This window comes from Pan troglodytes, chromosome 2 (assembly GCF_028858775.2).
Source record: "Pan troglodytes isolate AG18354 chromosome 2, NHGRI_mPanTro3-v2.0_pri, whole genome shotgun sequence".
In the NCBI taxonomy this organism is placed as follows: domain Eukaryota; kingdom Metazoa; phylum Chordata; class Mammalia; order Primates; family Hominidae; genus Pan; species Pan troglodytes.
This window is the reverse complement of record NC_086015.1, coordinates 53,668,334-53,687,154: the sequence shown is the minus strand read 5'-3', so window position 1 is coordinate 53,687,154 and position 18,821 is coordinate 53,668,334. Positions and strand designations below refer to the sequence as shown.

Below are 18,821 nucleotides of genomic sequence, written 5' to 3'. Positions count from 1 at the left end.
AGACACAGCACCAGTGTAAAACCCACAGTCTCCAAGCGTGCCAGAACCTCATCTAGACTTTCCTTCTACTGTGTCCCTTCCCTCCTGTGTGGCCCCAAGGCACCTGTCCTGAGCCTACAGCCTCAGCCACCCAGGGAGGCAAGCCTTTCCATAGACTGTCCTGTCTGAAAGCTAGGGTCTCTGGGAAGTGAATGGGACTGACCTCCGCCTCCCCACCCTTGGGGGCTTCTGGAACAGCCTTGACGACAGGGGTGGCAGGTTCAGCCCTCCTCACCCCACTCTTTACTTTAGGAGTCGCAGGGGTTGGGGTAGTCTCTGGAGGTGGCTTCGGCATGGGCTCAGCTTTAGTGGGGACTCGGGTCTTCTTTTCCTGGACACTGCTTGGGGTCTTGCTGGGTTCAGAAGCCCTGAGGGGCTTGGCCTGGGGGCTGGCCTTGCTGGGCAGAGGGCTGGCCTTGGTGGATAGAGGGCTGGCCTTGGCAGGCAGGGGGCCTGAAGGCTGGCCCAGCCCCTGTGGCCCTTTCTGCTTCAGAGGTGATGTTCCAGATGCACGGTGAGGGGCCCCTACAGGGGGCTGCTGTGAGGTGGGCGGTGGCAGGGGGGTCGGCTCTCCTAGGCTGCCCTCCAGTAGCCGCTTGGTTTGGCAGTTCAGACAGAGCCACTCTGTTTTCTGCAAGGAAATGGGAGAGGGGGTTGATGAAAATTAAAAAGACACTGAAGTCCTCAAATAATATTTCCATAACTATTTCTGTAACCTTAGGGAGAAGAGAACTTTCAAAGCATAACACCAAAGACATAAGGAGAAAAAGACTGACCAATTTACTGCCCCCAAATAACAAATTCCCCTACCCTTAAGATGAACATACACAAAGTCAGAATGCAAGTAACAACCCCAAAGAAGAGTACTTTCCTTAACCCACAGAGAACTTTTCACCCAGCCAGAAAAGGGGGAGAACTGTGGGGGATGGGAGGGCCTAGCCCTAAGCACAGGGGAAGCTGAGGTCTCAATCTGAGGGAGCAAACGGCTCCTAGTGGGCTGGTATGGAGTCCAGCAGTTGAGAACCCTTGTGGAAGAGGAGTGGCATCCAAGCATGGAGCACTTCCTGGAGGCACTATGCTTCCCCTGCCTCCCAGCTCTCAGGTCTGACTCCATCCTTCCCCACACTCTTTCCCAGGTAAGGGCTATGCTAGATAGGGTGCAGACTCCTGGGGCCAGGGGAGGCTGTCTGGGAGTAACCCTGCTTGGTGGAGGACAGAGGGGCTGAGCAGTCCTCCCTGCTCAAATCCCCAGCCCAAGTCACCTTGTCTAAGGCCAGCAGAGACCCTCAGGTAGAGGCCTCCTCCTGCCCCCAGGGCTCTGGACTGTTCCTCTGATGGGGACTATGTGTGGTGGCCCTTGTGTCAGGGGCCCTGCTCCTTCCAGAGCTGGACTGGGATCAAATTCTCAACCATCAGTCCACCACTCTCAGGATCCTCTACTGTTTCAGGCCCAGTGCTGGGAGCTGAAGACAGCCATGACTCAGCAGACAGACAGGCACTGGCATGCAGCCTTTCTGGAGCCCACAACCCCAAATAGGCCATTTACAAGTATGACACAGGTATCAATGGTGAAGCCCCCAGAACACAAGAAGCGAAGTCCATGTCTCCCAGCCCCAGCTGCTTTGTACAGGCGTAGGGTTTGGGCATCTCTGAGGCCTAAATGGGTGATTCCTGCAGCAGGTCTGAGGCTGACAGGGGCATGTCTCCCAGTAGCCTCCTCCAGAGTCAGGGCTCCTCCTTGGCAGGATTTGAAGTCCTTCCCTGGCCCACATGGGATGGAGAATGAGAGTTACAGTGGAGCCCAGAGCAGGGTCCCACAGACACCTGTGCCTGTTCTTACTCTGTGGCGCAGAGCCTTAGTGCTCCATCCGTCCTGCAGGGAACTCACTCATCCCAGGTGCCTGGACATACAGGCTCCCACCAGCAACTCTGCCACTGAGATGGACCATAAGAACCACAAGGTCACAGAGCCAGAGGACTGGAAAAGGAGGTGACCTTTGGCCCTTGCCACCCCCAGGAAGGCTGACAACCTCAGTACCCTCACTTCACATGCTGCCTCTGGCAGCCTTGGAAGCCTGGTACCCCCAGGGTGCCTGCCCTTAGCCTGGCATCCTAGGGCCACCATGGCAGATAACATGTCAATGATTCTGCCCTGGTTTGCTGTCCACAGAGAGCTACACTCCACTTCTCTGCTCTGGGCTTCAGCAGAGGCTAGGCTGGGCAGGTGGCAGGGCCTTGGTGTGTGTTGAGGGACAGGCCTGCTCCCCAGGCTGGTTACTCAGGGTCAAGACTGCTTCTCTCCCACTGGAGCTTCTGCTCTTCCCCGAGGCCCAACCTCATGCACAAGTCCCAGGCAGAGGAATGGGGCAGTGGCCCAGCTGTGGAGGGGGACCCTTTAGATGCCCTACATACATATACTCACTCTGTTCTCTGCACAGCCCAGCCCTAACACCACTACTGACTCCCTTGAACCTTATCTGATGCTCAATGTGTCTCCACACAAAACCCCACAAGGCAGTAAGTGCTGGCCACTGGCCAGGCCCTGGGCTCACTTGGCCTGGCAGGGTGCACCCCCCAGAGGTGCCTGGGGAAAATACAGATAGGTTGAGACCGAGCCCCAGATGAACAGGACATGGGAGAGCACAGAGCCTGATCCAGGAACCCTAGTTCACATGCCCCCAGCATCACCTGTGTACACAATGGAAATTCCCCCATGTCAGAAAGGACTGTGAGATGGCAAAATGACCCTGGAGAGATGGCAGGGCTATAGGCAGAGATCAAGAGAGAGAGCTCTGGAAATGATCAAACAGCCCCTTCCCCAGCCCTATGGTCAGCATGATGGGTTTAGGATCTAGGCCCAGTGGGCTGGCCCAAGGCAATGCTGCCCTAACTCCACTTTGAGCCCTGTGCACACCCATCCCATGTTAGGCCTCTCAAAGTTTGGATATCTGCCCTGGCCCACCTTGGTGGCCTGGCAAACTCCTAACCCCATCTCTGGCCTGCAAACCCCACACAGAAGCAACAGTCTAAATGAAGCAAGTCACCTTGGAAGGGTAGTCTGGATGGAGGAGGCAGACCTAATGCTAAGTGCTCTGACCAAATGCTGGAGAGGCCAGCTTGCCTGAGCCCAGAGGCCCAGCTCTCAGCAGAGATGTTACCTGTGGTCACATGCTCCCTGGGGCTTTGCTCCTTCATACATTTATTCACGGAGACAGCCAGGTTGCAGGTTGCCTGGCAGGCCCTCTTGCTCCTGGCTCTGCTATAGTAGGCAGTGAGGAAGGGAGAGCAGGCAGGAAGAGGCGTGTGAAGTAAGGGCTAAAAATAAACATTGACCTGGCTGCTGGAGGCCCTTCACAAGCCCTCTGGGAGTGGGGAAGAAGGGTACAGGGCACTGGGGCTGGTAGGAGTAGAGCCAGGGGAGACCTGGCCCAGGCCCAAGTCTTCTGGGGAATGAGAATCGGGTGGAAGGCAGGCCATGTAGAATCTCTGTGCCTGGGGGCTGGGACAGCTGGGGTCCCAATTCCTTTATTCATTCTATTCTCATTTTCTCCAACCCCAATATACCCCTACCTCCATCCCAATCGTTCATTCCCTTATTCTTCCGCTCGTTTCCATTCCGCAATTTCAGTGTTCATTCCTCATTCAGCCATCCATTCATTGCACAGCCCTCTCATACTCTGCCTCACTCAGCCCATGCCAGCTCCAGTCCTTGGGAAAGTGCTGCCTGCTTACCCCTTCGCCTGGCCTCTTTGACAAAAGGGCAGGGGATGGATAATGGGGTGGCTCTGATGACTACTTCTGCCTCACTCCCTCTGTCCAGTTCCTTTCTAGGGCAGGAAGATACAAATTCCCCAAGGACAATCATCAACTAACAGTGGGAGAGGCAGGTGTGTATGCCATCAGATGGCACTCAATGGTTCAGGGCATCACTATTTAGGGTAAAGAAGGGGAAATGGGATGACTGAGTTAGTGGGGTGCCCTCTAGGCACGTGAGAGCTGCTGCCTTCTGGGACCACTGGCCATTGTGCCTTGTGAGCCAGGACAGATCCTGCACTGTCTGCCATCGTCTGAATGAACCTACATTCCACGTAATCTCTTCATGTGTGGAGCTGGCCTGCATGCCAGTATGGTTATGGTGACACCGTTCCAGTCAATGCCCTATGGCCAGCTGCCTGGCCCTAAACACCCTCAGCCCTGCTGCCAGACCAGGGGGCTGTGAATGAGATCTCCAGAGAAAAGGATGCCCAGGGGTCATCTTGGAGGACACTGGACCACAGGGATGGCCATCACTGGTGCTGCTATTCCTCTCCTGACTCTGCGACCCTGAGCCTCCCTGTTGCTGGACATGCCTAAGCTCCTTCTTTCTGGGCCTCTTCCTCCCATAAAATAAACCCACCATGGTGTCCCCAGTGTGTATCCTTGCAGCTGGGCTGTAACCCCCTCACCCCCCAGCACCAAATGTGTTCGTTCCCTGTGGGGCATCCCTCATACCAAAAGCTTACACCAGCCACAGGGTCCATCCACACCCAGATAGGGGCTCATGGGGACGCTTCCTTTCTCACACAGAGACCCTCTTTTAGGATACTCCTGTTCCAAAATCCTGGCTTAAGGGCTGACTGTGTCAGGCCTTGCATAAGCATCTGAGGTACAGCATCTCACCTGGTTCTCACGGAAACCTAAAAGGGAGTATTGTGGTCCCTATTCTACATGGGAGGCAACAGGACCTCTGGCCTGATGCCCCTGCTGCAACCCCTGCCCCAATGAGCAAGCCCAGCCCCATGTATCACAGGTGCAAGGGACTTTGCCCAGGGAGGCCCGACTTCTCAAGGGCACAGCTGGAATTTTGGCAATGATGATATAATAAGAGACTGGTAATGTTACTGTCACAATTCCAATTCAACTAATTTCTTCACAAACTCTATTTTGAACTGAACGTCAATTAAAAATTAAGCCAGAGAGTACTATTATCCTTCCAAAAGACAAATAGGTAAAAAAACTGGAATCAACAACTCTTAATTATGAAATGACTCACTAAATAGCACTATGGTTATTTTTTTTCAGAGGAAAGTTCAAAAGGAAAAAGGATCCAATTCTACTCTCTCCTCTATTGTGTACTCTGAACTCCCAATCTAGAAAGAAGAAAGATTTTTACAGCTCAGAAATGTTCAGGAAAATTTCCAACCTATGGGGAAAATTCCCAACCCACTGGCCCAGATGGTTGACTGTGGCCTCAGGTGGAGTCCCAGGAGGTCTAACAGGGCTGTGGGAGCTATGAGTGGGGCTCCACGGGTCTGTCCCTTCTTTGTGCACAAAGACACAGCACAGTCGTTCTTGAGCAGGCAAGGTCCAGAGAGAGACAGCCATGGCAGACCCACCCTTAGGACCTGGAGAAGGACCTGCTGGCCTTACCACCACACTCCCAAGGCAGGGTAAGTGTCTCTGGCAAGTGCTGAGAAATCAGAAACCTCTAACCAAGAACACACAAAGTAGGTCGCAGAGAAGCACAAAATTGCTCAGGATGCCAAGTGGCCATTGACTGAGGTGAGATCCAAGACAGACCACAGCCTGGTTAGGGGCCTCAGTGAAGAAAAGCAATGCTGAAGGGATGGTGAACATATCAGCACCAGCCCCTCACAAGACCCAAGGCAGGTGAAGCTGCACAGAGGTTTCGGTCATTGTGTGGGTAAGGGAGGATAAGGACGGAAGGACTAAGGCTGTGAGCACGGGTGGGAGAGAGGCCAGATTCTTGTGACAGTGGGGAGGCAGAGCTGGCAGGGCTTGGTCCATGGAGCAGGTGCAGAGGTTAAAGAGGAGGAGGTGAGGATGACCCCGGGCTGCTGGCTTGCATCTCTGGTGGTGGATGGTGGTACAGTCTCTATGGTGGGAATCATGGGAGAGGCATTATGGCCGCCTATCCACACCTTCGCTAGAATAGCTGCAGGCCCTCTGGGGACAGCAGCATTGACAGGGAGAGCTATGAGAAAGGAGTTAGAGAGACTTCATCACCCCTGACTGCTGTCAGGAGCAGCCTGAGCTGGGGATGAGGTAGGACCAGGACTAGGACCAGAACATCCCCCAGCTTTCTTTCAGGCCCATGGGACCCATCAGACCCTGTGGAGATGAGAGTGGTCCTGGCTAAGGAGGGGGCAGTGGGGCAGGACATGGAGACAGCAGGAAATTGAGAGAGGTGTGATGGGGGGAACACCGGCCATCAAGAGACAGAAGCTCCAGGGTCCAGGAAAGCCAGAACCAAGCAGCTAATGAGAGGCCTAGGCCAGAATCCAGACGTTTCATCTAGTCAGCGTGTGAACGAAACTCTTCTGTTTGGGCAGAATCAGCACTTCCCGTGGCCTGGCCCAGGGATGGCCAAGAGGAACTGTCAGGAACATTTATGCTCCTGGACAGAGACAGTTTTCCCCTCCCATTCGTGCACATTCTGCTTAATAAGGAAATGTGGGCTGGGAGGTCTCTTGGGGACAGGAGTCCTCCAGGCCAGGCCAACTCAGAAGTCCACTGGGGCTCACAGTCGCTCAGTGTCAGTGTGCCCCACCTGACCAGCAGTGAGCTTGTGCCTGGAGGTCTCTGGGCAGAGCAGCCAGCTAGGGTTCTCCTGGTCTTGTGGTGACACCCTGGTGCACCCCTTTCCCCGAGCCAGTGAGGCAAACTGTCGCCAGTGAGCCACCAGATCTAGAGCTTGGAGAGTTGGCTTCGTAGTGCCTAGAAGACCAGATGGGTGCCACATGAGGAGGTCAGTTGTCTTGCTCAGGGCTGCCCTTCCCTGCATATTGGAAAGTGTGGCCTTTGGTGGCCAAAGTAGTCTTCCTAGTCATGCTGGGGTCCCACGGGGACTCCTGTGGAGTCCTGGCCCAAGGGAAGTCAGAACAAGGTGCCACAGAGGCCATGGCAACATCATGCTCTCCTCTCTTGTCCCATCCTGGGCCAGTGGTGGTTTGCACTCCGCACACCCCTGCGCCACCATCAGCTACAAATGGCTCAGCCCAAGAGACCAGAGGGCTCAGGTGGCTCCCCATGTGCAAGAAGCAGGGCCTTGGCTCGAACATCTCCTAACGTGACAGCTGGGAAACACATTCACCTATCAAGACTGAGGGCACTCTAAGGAGACACACCAAGCTATGCCCAAGGCAGCATGGTAAGGGTCACATGGGTGACCCTGGGCCAGGGAGAGTGGGCCACAGGACTGAGGGAGGAGCAGAAGCAGCATCTGCTCCTGGCCCAGGCTGGTCTAATTCTGCCAGGGCACCTTCACCTTCTGAGCCTCTTGGGCTGGACTCCAGGCTTCGAGGGAACACTGAACCTTACACTGGGCCTCCTGCTCCCTCCTGCCTAGCACTGCACAGTGCTCAGTGCCCTTCCCTGGAGCAGGGGCTGCGGAGAGAATGGCCACAACCCCAGGTCTGTCTCAAACCTTCCTGTGGGAAAGAGGAGCATCTCTGAGCATCCCCAGTAGCAGCTCTAAGGAGAGCCCAGCCCCAGCCTGGGTAAAATATGTGGACCAAAGGCTGTGACTTTGACAAGTAGATGTCAACACTTATGACCTCAGAAGAGACAATCAAGGTTGAATACCACCTTGCTGGGCTGGAGCCTGGACAGTGGGACATGCCCTGCCCCATTGTGAGAAAGCCTCCCACCCCACCCTGGATGTGGGACACAACCCTCTGCATCATGGCCATTCGATCCCTACCCCTCTGAAGGTCACAGGTCCATGGCAGTGTGGGACCTTAGGTTCTCCTATCTGAGCAGGGGAGGTTGGTGTCTTTCATCAGGGCCATGCCCATGGTAGCTGGAAATGGGGAGGCCAGCTCAGGGACTCTGGGATCAGCCTTAGGGCACTAGTCTGAGTCAGTAGGCACCATTACCCCCAACTCTGAGTGAAAGTTAGTTCTGAGTAGAACTGGGGCCTGAGGTAGGGACGGGAAAGGGAATGCAGCCCCTCTGCAGCATTAGTTGTACAGGGGCAGCCCCATGGCTGCTGCAGACCCAGAACTCTTTCTGGTTCCCATGACACCCACTACCCAGGCCCGGCCTCTCATCAAGGTTCAAGGGAGCATGCCTGGTCCAGCTCTTACCTCCACCAGGTGGGGTGTTGGGTTGAAGCCACACAGGTTGCACACCTGGAGCCTGCAGGTGGTGCATGTGTTATAGTTGGCTGGGCTCTTGCTGCCCACGTTGAGCTCAGCTTGGCACAGTGGGCAGATGGCCCTTTCCTTCGGCATGGTCTTTGGCTTGGCAGCAGCCTTCGATGCTGCCTGATGTTCTGCTCTGCCATGCTTTGGACTGGTTGTTCCCCCAGTTTTCGGCAGGGCTCCAGGTCCAGATCCAGGACCCATTCTAGCCCCAGGCTCAGTTTTGGCTCCAGGTGCTGGCCCAGGCCCGGGCCCTGAACCCAAGGGTTTTGGGCCAGCCTCCTTGCTGGCATCATTGAAGACGATCTTAGGTGTCCCCTTGCTGGGGGCAGGCTGGCCCTGGGTGTCAGCCTCGGGCTGCACAGACATGAGGGTGCTCGCCTGGGTTAGCAGTGACGCGCCAAGGCCGAAGAGCTTACCAGTGAGGCCCTCCTGGGTCTGCTCAGTGGCACCAAGCCCAGCGGGCACTGCGGTGGCACTTTTGGCCGGGGCCTCTCCTGCAGGTGGCCTGGGCTCAGCTGTGGAAGGCTTGGTGGGTTGAGGGGGCTGAGGAGACACCCTCCCCACCTCTGGAGGGGCAGCTGCTTGGGCAGGCCCCGGCACTGAGGTGGCCCTGGCTGTCTCAGCCTGGCGGGACCCAGGCTGTGGTCCTCCTGGGCCCCGAGATCTCTCTTGGTCTGGCTTCCCCAGGGGCTGTTTGGCCGGGGAGTGGGCAGGAGACAGGGCTGGGGAGTGCAGCTGCTGCTGGCTCTTGGAGCGAGGTGCAGTGGTCATGTCCATTCCCAGAGCCCTCTGCATCTGACAGTTCAGACAGAGCCACTCCTTCACCTGAGGAGAGAAGCAAAATAGTCAGCAGGGTGGCCAGGATTGGCAGTACTCATGGCCCAGGTCAGTGCAGGCCCCACAGCAGCCAAGGCCACTCCTAGCACAGGCAGGAGCACCAAGCCCTGCTCAGGCATTTCTGGGCTGCCAGGTGGCAGGGCTGAAGGACAGATGGCACTCCCCTGCCCTCTAGGAGTTGCCAGGCATGTGAGGCAGTGGAGGCAGTCCCATCCCCCACCCCACCCCAACCACCAACTCACTGCCTGCCAGACCCTCCTGCTTGAGAGTCCTCCCCGCCACCCCCTGGCAGTGCCTCAGATCTGTGCACCCCAACCTCCCGCTCGGATGAACCCAGTAGCCTTCCCCTGCTTCCCACTTCAGGCCATTTGCACATAGCAGCCAGACTGATCTTTTAAAACCTAACCTAAGAGGAAAGGCATGGCCCTAGAGCAGTGCTTATATGCAATGGGTATTCAGTAAAAACTCACATAATGAATAAATAAGTGAAGAGTAATACGTGGGAGAAGGAGGCATAGAGAATAAAAAGAAACCATGATTCCTATCCTGAAGGAGCTTAGAGTCTAGCTGAAGAAACAAGATACTACAGAATGAAAAATCTTGAGAACAAAATAAGTGAGGGTAAAGTAATGCAATGTAAGTGACTGATGTTAAGTAGAATTTTTAAAAGCCTTTTTTTTTCCCTTAAGGAAGATAGCTTTTTAAAGAAGTGGGATAATTCATGCCTCCAGAGCAAACAAGACATGTGCCGCTATCCATGTGATAAACACATAGTTTCCCTCTGTCATTAGCCCTGTGCAGGGATGGGCACGTGACCTGGCAAACAGAGTCGGTTAGAGCCCTCCATGTTATCTGGTAATGAACAATAGGAGAGAGGGTCTTTATTCGTTTTCCTTTGGATTACTAATCAGAAGGATGTAGCTTTGCAGCAGCAGTAGTCTTCTTTCCCAACATACAGAGAGATGCTAAGAATGATGTCCACAGATGGTAGGAGTCAACGAAAGGAGAAAGGAGTAGATCTGATGACTTCATTCCATTCCCTGGATCTGGCTATGCCCCAAGTCTACCCTTGGACTTCCAGTTACATGACCCAATAATTTTTCTCCAAAAACCCACATGTAAATCAGAGCATCTCACCAATAGGATCAAACACTCTAAGTGGATTTCCACCACACCTTGGGAACTCTTCAGCACAACTCTGTGACCCAACCCAGCCCCACCCCAGCCTCCCCCTCTCTCTGGTCTCTTTTCCTGCCATCTCCCCTTGGCTGTTTCACTGCAGACACTCTAGGCTGTCTGCTCTGCCAAGTGGTCCCCTGAGCTCATTTCTGTACCAGGGCCTTTGTACTCCTTATTCCCTCTGCCCCCTGGCCCAGCTTGTTGTATAGATTTCAGATGAGGTAACACTTTCCCACCAGGACCTCCTCTGGCCACACAATCTAAAATGCTCTCCTTTGGCCAGGTGCGGTGGCTCACACCTGTAATCCAGGCACTTTGGGAGGCAGAGGCAGGAGGATCATTTGAGGTCAGGAGTTCGAGACCTGCCTGACCAACATGGTGAAACCCCATCTCTACTGAAAATATTAAGAATTGGCCAGGTGTGGTGGCGAACGCCTGTAATCTCAGCTACTTGGGAGGCTGAGGCAGGAGAATTGCTTGAACCCAGGAGGCGGAGGTTGCAGTAAGCCAAGACTGTGCCACTGCACTCCAGCCTGGGCAACAGAGTGAGACTCCATCTCAAAATAATTAAATAAATAAATAAAAATAAAACACCCTCCGGGTACTCTGTGTCAAATCACCCAGCTTATTTTCTCCATAGTGCTTATTCTTTCCCAAAGTGTCTACTGATTTGTTGTTTACAAGGTGTCTTCTGTGCCCCAAAGCAGCCCATGAGCTCTCGTTGATAGGGTGTTCTCAGGGCCGCACACAACATGTGGTACAGAGCAGGGCTCATCCCAGAGGGGCTTGCTTCATTCATCCTGGCAATTTGGTCATGCAGGTCATAGCTCAACAAGGTGGAAGCCCCGAGATTTGGTGCCTCAATGAAGAGTCTCCTCCTCATCAACCAGAGCTGAGGCTGGAGGCCAAGGTTGTTCTCTGTCTGTGGTTGCAGCCAGAGGTTCTAAATGCACCCTATTGGCCACCCAGTCATCACCAGGGGAAGGTGCCATCTCATCTCTGGGGCAGAAGGCCCCTTTCATTTACCCGCACATGTGGCTCCAGCCCTGCTCTCTGCCTTGAGGCCCCAGGGCTACTGCTGCAGGTTGACTTGCCAGTTGGGGGACCTGGGCTCAGGTGCCTTATCCCAGCAACCCAAGGGCAGCAGCCAAGAAGAGGGAGAACACTGCACTTTGGCAAGCACCCCCTTGTGCCAAGCACCACATAGGGCATGTTCACAGGCATTCTCTCATTTTGTCCTCACAGGAGAGAAAACCAAGATCTGAGATGTTTTAGCAATGTGTTCTCAATGGTTCCCTGGCTAGGAAGTGTTGCTGCTGGCAAGATCAGCCCTGACGGCTCTGCGTAGCTCCTAAACCACAGCCTGGACAGCCTGGAGCCTGGTGCCTTCTGTAGTCCTGCCTCTTCCAAAGGCCAAGTCAGGCTCTAGAAGTCAGCACTGCAAACCCTGGCAGAGCCCCCCAAAGGCCAATCCCAGTTCTAGAAACTCTAAGAACAGTGATGCCGAGGCAGTGAGGTGAGAAGCCATCCCACTAGCTGGGAACAATTAACCCACCCAGATGCTTTTTAAGAAGCAAGGCAGGCCGGGCACGGTGGCTCATGCCTGTAATCCCAGCACTTTGAGAGGCAGAGGCGGGTGGATCATGAGGTCAGGAGATCGAGACCATCCTGGCTAACATGGTGAAACCCCGTCTCTACTAAAAATACAAAAAATTAGCCGGGTGTGGTGGCACATGCCTGTAGTCCCAGCTACTTGGGAGGCTGAGGCAGGAGAATCGCTTGAACCTGGGAGGCAGAGGTTGTAGTGAGCCGAGATCATGCCACTGCACTCCAGCCTGGGCAACAGAGCGAGACTCTGTCTCAAAAAAAAAAAAGAAAAAGAAAAAGAAAGAAAGAAGCAAGGCAGCTTTGTCTATGTTTGGGTAGAGAAAGCCAGAGAGAAAACAATTTCAGTCCCTGAACCCAGTCTAAAGACCTCTTTAGAAAGGTCATTCTTGGGAGGGAGTTCCCCAGAGCAGGCCATTTCTACTCATCCAGAGAGGGACCCTGGAAGGGGATTACTCCCCAGAGGGGAAGCTCAGCCTCTGGCCCAGGGTGGCAGCCACAAATTCAGTTCTTCCCGTGGGTGCCCAGCCCACACCCAACGTCCCATCTCTCTCATTCACCTGGGCACTGCAGCATGCCCTGAGGTGAGACTTCTTCCTGGGAAAGGGAATTTAGGAGGTAAGGCTTCTTATCCTGCAACTTTGGGGTGACTGTCCCTGGGGTTCTGAATCAGGCTGAACAAAGGCACGTGCCAAACCTCCTGCACTCACCGCCAGAACTTTCCTTTCCCCAGCCCCCGTCATCCAGGCTGTGGCACAGGCATCTCACCTAAAATAGAACTTCTCCAAGAAAAGGCTGAAACGCCCCTCAGTGACTCATCGCCCAGATGGGTGCAGCTATTTCTATCCAGCCTCTTCCAGACGGTAAGGAACCTTGACCGCACCCTCCCCACAGCCCCTCCCAGGCTCAGGCCCAGCATGCAAGGCCTCCTAAGGAGGACACTGGCTGAGGGAGCTCTCTGAGGCCAGCAATACATCCCCCTCTCTGCCTCCCCGACAGATCCCCAGGAGTTTCCTGGGAGGAGCACAACCTCAGTCTCTTCCTCCATACTGCAAGGCCCCTATCCCCACACTCAGGGGGATGGAGGCTGTCCACGGGGTAGGGAGAGAGATGATGGCTGTGCACCCGCCCACCCAGCCTGGGTATACATGAATAGTTCTGTGGCAGACTCCACTGGCCTGAGTGCCAGTACAGTTAGAGCCTTCCTTAGCTGCACACAGTGATGCCTCCTCATCAAGAGGTTGAACCCAGAAGGCTCCCTGTGGCTCCTAGGCCCTCTCCAAGCTGGCTCTCCATCAGAATCAGAGGGACTATCCTTTTACCAGTGTGACAAGAAGCCTCAGCTAGGGCTCTGCTGTCTAATACCTCCAAGATCCTGATCTGGCACATGGGCAGGAGATGTGCAGGCTACCAGCCATGAGCCTCATGTCTCAGGAGCCTTCCTGGGGCTACCCTAAGGTGGACAGCTCTGCCAGACATTAGCTTTGAATGAGCTGACTCTTCTTGCTAGCAAGGAAGCCCATCTAGCCATCTCCAAGGACTGGTAGGGACCTCCATGGAAGCCCGTGCACCCCGGCCCAGAGGGGGCCTAAGTGGCAGTAAGGATGGGAAGGCTCAGTGCAGTACAAGGTCAAGAGGTGGTTTAAGAGGTAGGGGAAGCAGAAGCTGCAGGAAGCCTTCCTACAGGCTTTGCAGGGAGCCACTGCCACCTGTCTGCTAGGGACTTGGAAACATAGGACCCTGTGGGCTCTGTAGCTCTGAGAGGACTTTCTCCCTGAGAAGAGTCTTTTTTAGCTGCTTCCTTACTCAAACTATTCAGTGTGCAGAAGGGCAGCTAAGGTGGCACTGGCCAAGGATCCAGAGGCTTGGGGCCCAAGCTGGAGGCTATATGAACTCTAAGTTGAATGAGCAGCTGTGATCTGTCTGCAATGGTCACTCCCTGCTAATTCCTCCACTGGGCTCTGGAGCAAGGAGGGCAGTTCTGGGAAGAGCTTCTACATCTTCCCTGCAGGAACACTGGCTGCACAGAGTGTCTCAGCCCTCAAGGGTGGGACTCAGCCTTGCTTGCCATATCTGGCCCCAAAGGATGCTCACAGGGTGGAGTCTACCTCACGGTCACCTCCATGGCTGTCAGGAAGCTCTGAGAGCCCCCCGAAGTCACATGTTCTCTTCCCACTCGCCTCCTCTCACCCCCCCAGCAGCAAGGAAAAGGAAGGTTGCAGACGTCACTCAGCCTTCTTCCTGTGGAGAGCCCCAGCCCTACCAGGGAGAGCAGGCATTCAGTGTTTCAGATCACTCAGCACTGACATCACGCCTGATGCCGCATTTATGCTTTCCATTTTGGTACAAGTTGAAACATCACAGAAACAGCTCATAAAGAAGCCCTCCCTGCAGGTGCCAAATCTAGAGGTTCCTGGGAGGGCCCCACTGGCCAGTGTGACTATATGCCTTTCTGGGCTATGAGTCACTGGCCAGGTCTCATCAGAAGGAACATACCTTCCCATGCCCCCTGGACAACAAGGACAGGCCAATGTGCAGAAGGGCAGCTAAGGTGGCAGCTGAGAGGGAGGGAGTCAGGCCTAACCTGGATACTCACCCTGGTACAGCAATAGACATGTTGCCTGCCCCATCTAGCACCTTACTGTCAGCTAGCTGACCTCAGGCTTAGGAAGCAGGTACCACAGGGTCCCAGTGGGCAGGGTCACACTGATCCAGAGCTGGACCAGCCAGGGGAGGCCTGTGCCAATCTATCAGAGCCCTGAGGAAGGTCTTGGGAACCTGCCCAACATCTGAGGTCAGGATCTGGGGAGTGGAGGCTGAACCTAATCACACCTGGGGCTAGAAGACCTCACTGGCTTGGATCTCCACGAAAGGGAGAAGATCCGTCCCCTTGCTGATCCCTGGACACATCTGTCTCTCTGCCCTCAATATCTCTTAACTCCTCCCACACTGCTCTGGACAGCCTCCCCTCCCGACCCAGGATGATCTGGTGTACCCTGTAACACACCCCATCCATGACTGGCCAACTCCCCTGCACCCTCCCCATACACACTCCTCTTAGTCACCAGTAACCCTCTCCAGGAGAGGCTGGACCCTTGGACTAGCCTCAACTTCTCCTTAAAATCCCCAGGACCCTTTGGTTCATGCCCAGCTTCCCCTCCTGGCTTCTGCTGCCCTCCCTCCAGGCCCCTTTATCCTGGCCTGCAAGTCCTTGGCCCTCGCCTCTTAAACTCCTGCTAAATGACTTCCATGGTCACTCCAGATGACCTGCAACCCACATGGGGCTGAGCTGCAGACCACTTCTCAAAGCTCACCGACTGGAATAATTAATTGCTGTACATTGCATTATATGTAATTTTAGCTAAAAAAGAGAAACCTTAAATAAATACTGAACTCTAGTTAATGATACGCTTGAAGTGCTTAGTGGGAAGTATACTGATATCAGCGATGTACTTTTTTTTTTTTGGAGGGGGACAGGGTCTGGTTCTGAAGTGCAGTGCCATGATCATGGCTCTCTGCAACCTCCACCTCCCAGACTCAAGTGATCCTCCCACCTCAGCCTACCGAGTAGATAGGACTACAGGCATGGCGCCACCACACCCAGCTAATTTTTGTATTTTTTTGGTAGAGACAGGGTTTTGCCATGTTACTCAGGCTGCTCCTGAATCCCTGGGCTCAAGCAATCCTCCCACCTTCGCCTCTCAAAGTGCTGGTATTACAGGTGTGAGCCACCATGCCTGGCCCACTGCAATGTACTTTGACATTCAACAAAAAGATGGATGGATAGATGGACAGACAGAAGAACAAATAGATGGTAGAATGGATACGTGATAAAGCCAGGAGAGGAGGGGTTCATTATAAATCCAGATAGTGGCTTTGTGGGTGTTCCTTGTACAATTCTTTCAACAATTTTGTAGGCTTGAAAATATTCATAACTTGAGGTGGGGGGTAAAAATGACTTGTCAACCTGGTTGTTCTGTTTTGCTCCACCCAGCAAGGCATCAAGAGCTCCTGTGATGGGCTCTTGGCAGTTGACTCCCCACTACTGCTCAGATATTCTCCCCTCCTGGATCCCTTGGCCCTCCACTTGCTGGCCTTTCTACTCTTCTTTGCTTATCCTTGCCAGCCACCTTTGCTGGGTTCTTCTCAGCGCTGGGGAGCCCAGATCCTGACACCTCTTCTCTCTGTCCACATCTCTCCTATGGCACTTTAAATGTCACTATATGCTTGTGAATATGAAACAAAAGTCTCCATCCCAACCTGCCTGTTTCATGCCAGGGTCTTATATTTGTCAGGCACCTTCAACTTGGCAATGGCCCAAACAGAAAAATTCTCTATCTCCATCTCCTACCCTCCACATCCAATCCAATTCTGTCTGTTTAGCCACCCAAACACACCAGGAATCTATCATGGCTCTTCGCAGTCATCATCACCACTACCCCAGCCTCAGCCTCAGCCCCCTCTGCCACTCTGGCTCCCAGAGCCCACCCGCTACCCCTGCAGGCTGTTCTTCACATAGCAGCTGGGGGGGGGAGGGGTGTATATATATGTGTGTGTATGTGTATGTGTTGTTTTAGTGTATATGTATATATATGCACACACATATATAGTGTGTGTTAAAATAAATATTAAATTGTAATTTTAACCATCTTAAAGTATACAATTCAGTGGCATTAATAATTCATAATGTGTAACCATCACCTCTGTCTATTTCCAGAGGGTTTTTAAAATTAGCATTATTTTTGGCCGGACACTGCAGCTCACGCCTGTAATCCCAGCACTTTGGGAGGGTGAGGCGTGTGGATCACTTGAGGTCAGGATTTCGAGACCAGCCTGGCCAATGTGGTGAAACCCCGTTTCTACTAAAAATACAAAACTTAGCCGGGTGTGGTGGCACATGGCTGTAATCCCAGCTACTTGGGAGGCTGGAGGTAGAGGTTGCCGTGAGCCAAGATTGCATCACTGCACTTGAGCCTGGGCGACAAAGCGAGACTCCATCTCAAATGAACAAATAAAAAAAAATTTTTGAATTGTTTTTATTGTGGTAAAATACACATAAATTTACTACCTTAACCATTTTTAAGTGTACAGGTCAGTGGTATTATATTCATAATGCTGTACAACCATCACCACCATTCATCTTCGTAATTCTTTCCATCTTGCAAATCTGAAACTGTACCCATGAAACTCCCCATTCCCCCTTCCTCCAGCTCTTTTTTTTTTTTTTTTAAAGGCAGAGTCTTGCTCTGTCATCAGGCTGGAGTGCAGTGGCACTATCTCAGCTCACTGCAACCTCCGCCTCCTGGGTTCAAGCAATTCCCCTGCCTCAGCCTCCCAAGTAGCTGGGACTACAGGCATGGGCCAACACGCCCCGCTAATTTTTTTTTGTATTTTAGTAGAGATGGGGTTTCACCATGTTGGCCAAGATGGTCTCGATCTCCTGACCTTGTGATCCGCCTGCCTCGGCCTCCCAAAGTGCTGGGATTACAGGCATGAGCCACTGCACCCGGCTCCCCTCTTCCTCCAGCTCTTGACAACTACCATTCTACTTTCTGTCTCTGTGACTTTGACTACTCTGACCACCTCATATTTGTCTTTTTGTGACTGGCTTATTTCACTTAGCATAATGTCCTTAAGGTTCGTCCATGTTGTATCATGTGTCAGATTGTCCTTCCTCTTTAAGGCTGAATGATATTTCGTTGTGTGTATGTATGTATATACATATATTTTGCATATTTGCTCATTTGTCAATGGGCTGTTGGTTGTTTTCACATTTTAGCTATTGTGAAAAATGCTGCTGTGAACATGGGTGTACAAATATCTCTTCAAGACCTTCCTTTCAATTCATTTGAGTGTATACCCAGAAGTGGAATTGTTGGATCATATGGTAATTCTATTTATAATTTTTTGAGGAACTGCCATACTGTTTTCCAGAGTGGCTATACCATTTTACATTCCTAAAAACAGTGCACAAGGGTTCCAATTTCTCCACATTCTTGCCAACATTTATTTATTTATTTTTATAGCAGCCATCCTTAACGAGTATGAGATGGTATCTCACCGTAGTTTCAATTTGAATTTCTCTAATGATTAGTCATGTTGAGTATCTTTTCTTTTTTTCTTTTTTCCTTTTTTTTTGAGACAGAGTCTCGCTCAGTTGTCCAGGCTGGAGTGCAGTGGCGTGATCTCGGCTCACTGCAACCTCCACCTCCCAGGTTCAAGCGATTCTCCTGCCTCAGCCTCCTGAGCAGCTAGGATTACAGGTGCCCACCACCACACCCAGCTAACTTTTGTATTTTCAGTAGAGACAGAGTTTCTCCATGTTGGCCAGTCTCAAACTCTTGACCTCAGGTGATCCACCCGCCTCAGCCTCCCAAAGTGCTAGGATTACAGGTGTGAGCCACCACAGCCGACCTATGTTGAGTATCTTTCGGGGAGTTATTAGCCATTTGTATATCTTCCTTGGAGAAATGTTTCTTCAAGTCCTTTGCCCATTTTGTTTTTCAGAGACAGGTTCTAGCTATTTGCCTAGGCTGGTCTCAAACTCCTAGGCTCACGATACCCTCCCACCTTAGCCTCTCAGGTAGCTGGGAAGACAGGTGTGTATCACCACACCTGACTCCTCTTTGCTCCCCCCCACTTTTTTTTTTAGACACAGTCTGGCTCTGTCACCCAGTAGTGCGATCTTGATTCACTGCAACCTCCGCCTCCTGGGCTCAAGCGATTCTCCTGCCTCAGCCACCTGAGCAGCTGGGAGCACAGGTGCCCACCACCACGTCTGGCTAATTTTTTTATTTTTAGTAGAGATGGGGCTTCACCATGTTGCCCAAGCTGGTCTCAAACTCCTGAGCTCAGGCAATCTGCCTGCCTGAGCCTCCCAAAGTCCTGGGATTACAGGCATGAGCCACTGCGCCTGGCCTCTTTGCCCATTTTTAATTGGGTTTTTGTTTGTTTATTTCTGTTGTTGAGTTGTAAGACTTCTCTGTATATTCTGGATATCAATCCCTTATCAAA

General features: G+C 52.9%; 1 protein-coding gene across 3 annotated transcripts in view; it reads right to left on the bottom strand.

Annotated features, from left to right (window-relative positions):
- Positions 1-18,821, bottom strand: part of BSN (bassoon presynaptic cytomatrix protein) — a 118,954-nt gene that overhangs the window by 21,048 nt on the left and 79,085 nt on the right. For all 3 annotated transcript variants that reach the window (XM_063805781.1, XM_016941099.4, XM_016941098.4), the window contains exons 3-4: positions 8,127-9,011; positions 203-670 (exon numbers count right to left, since the gene is read on the bottom strand). In XM_063805781.1, the coding sequence (XP_063661851.1) occupies positions 203-670; positions 8,127-8,981 (1,323 nt within the window). In that variant the 5' untranslated portion in view covers positions 8,982-9,011. The remainder of the gene's footprint in view (positions 1-202; positions 671-8,126; positions 9,012-18,821) is intronic.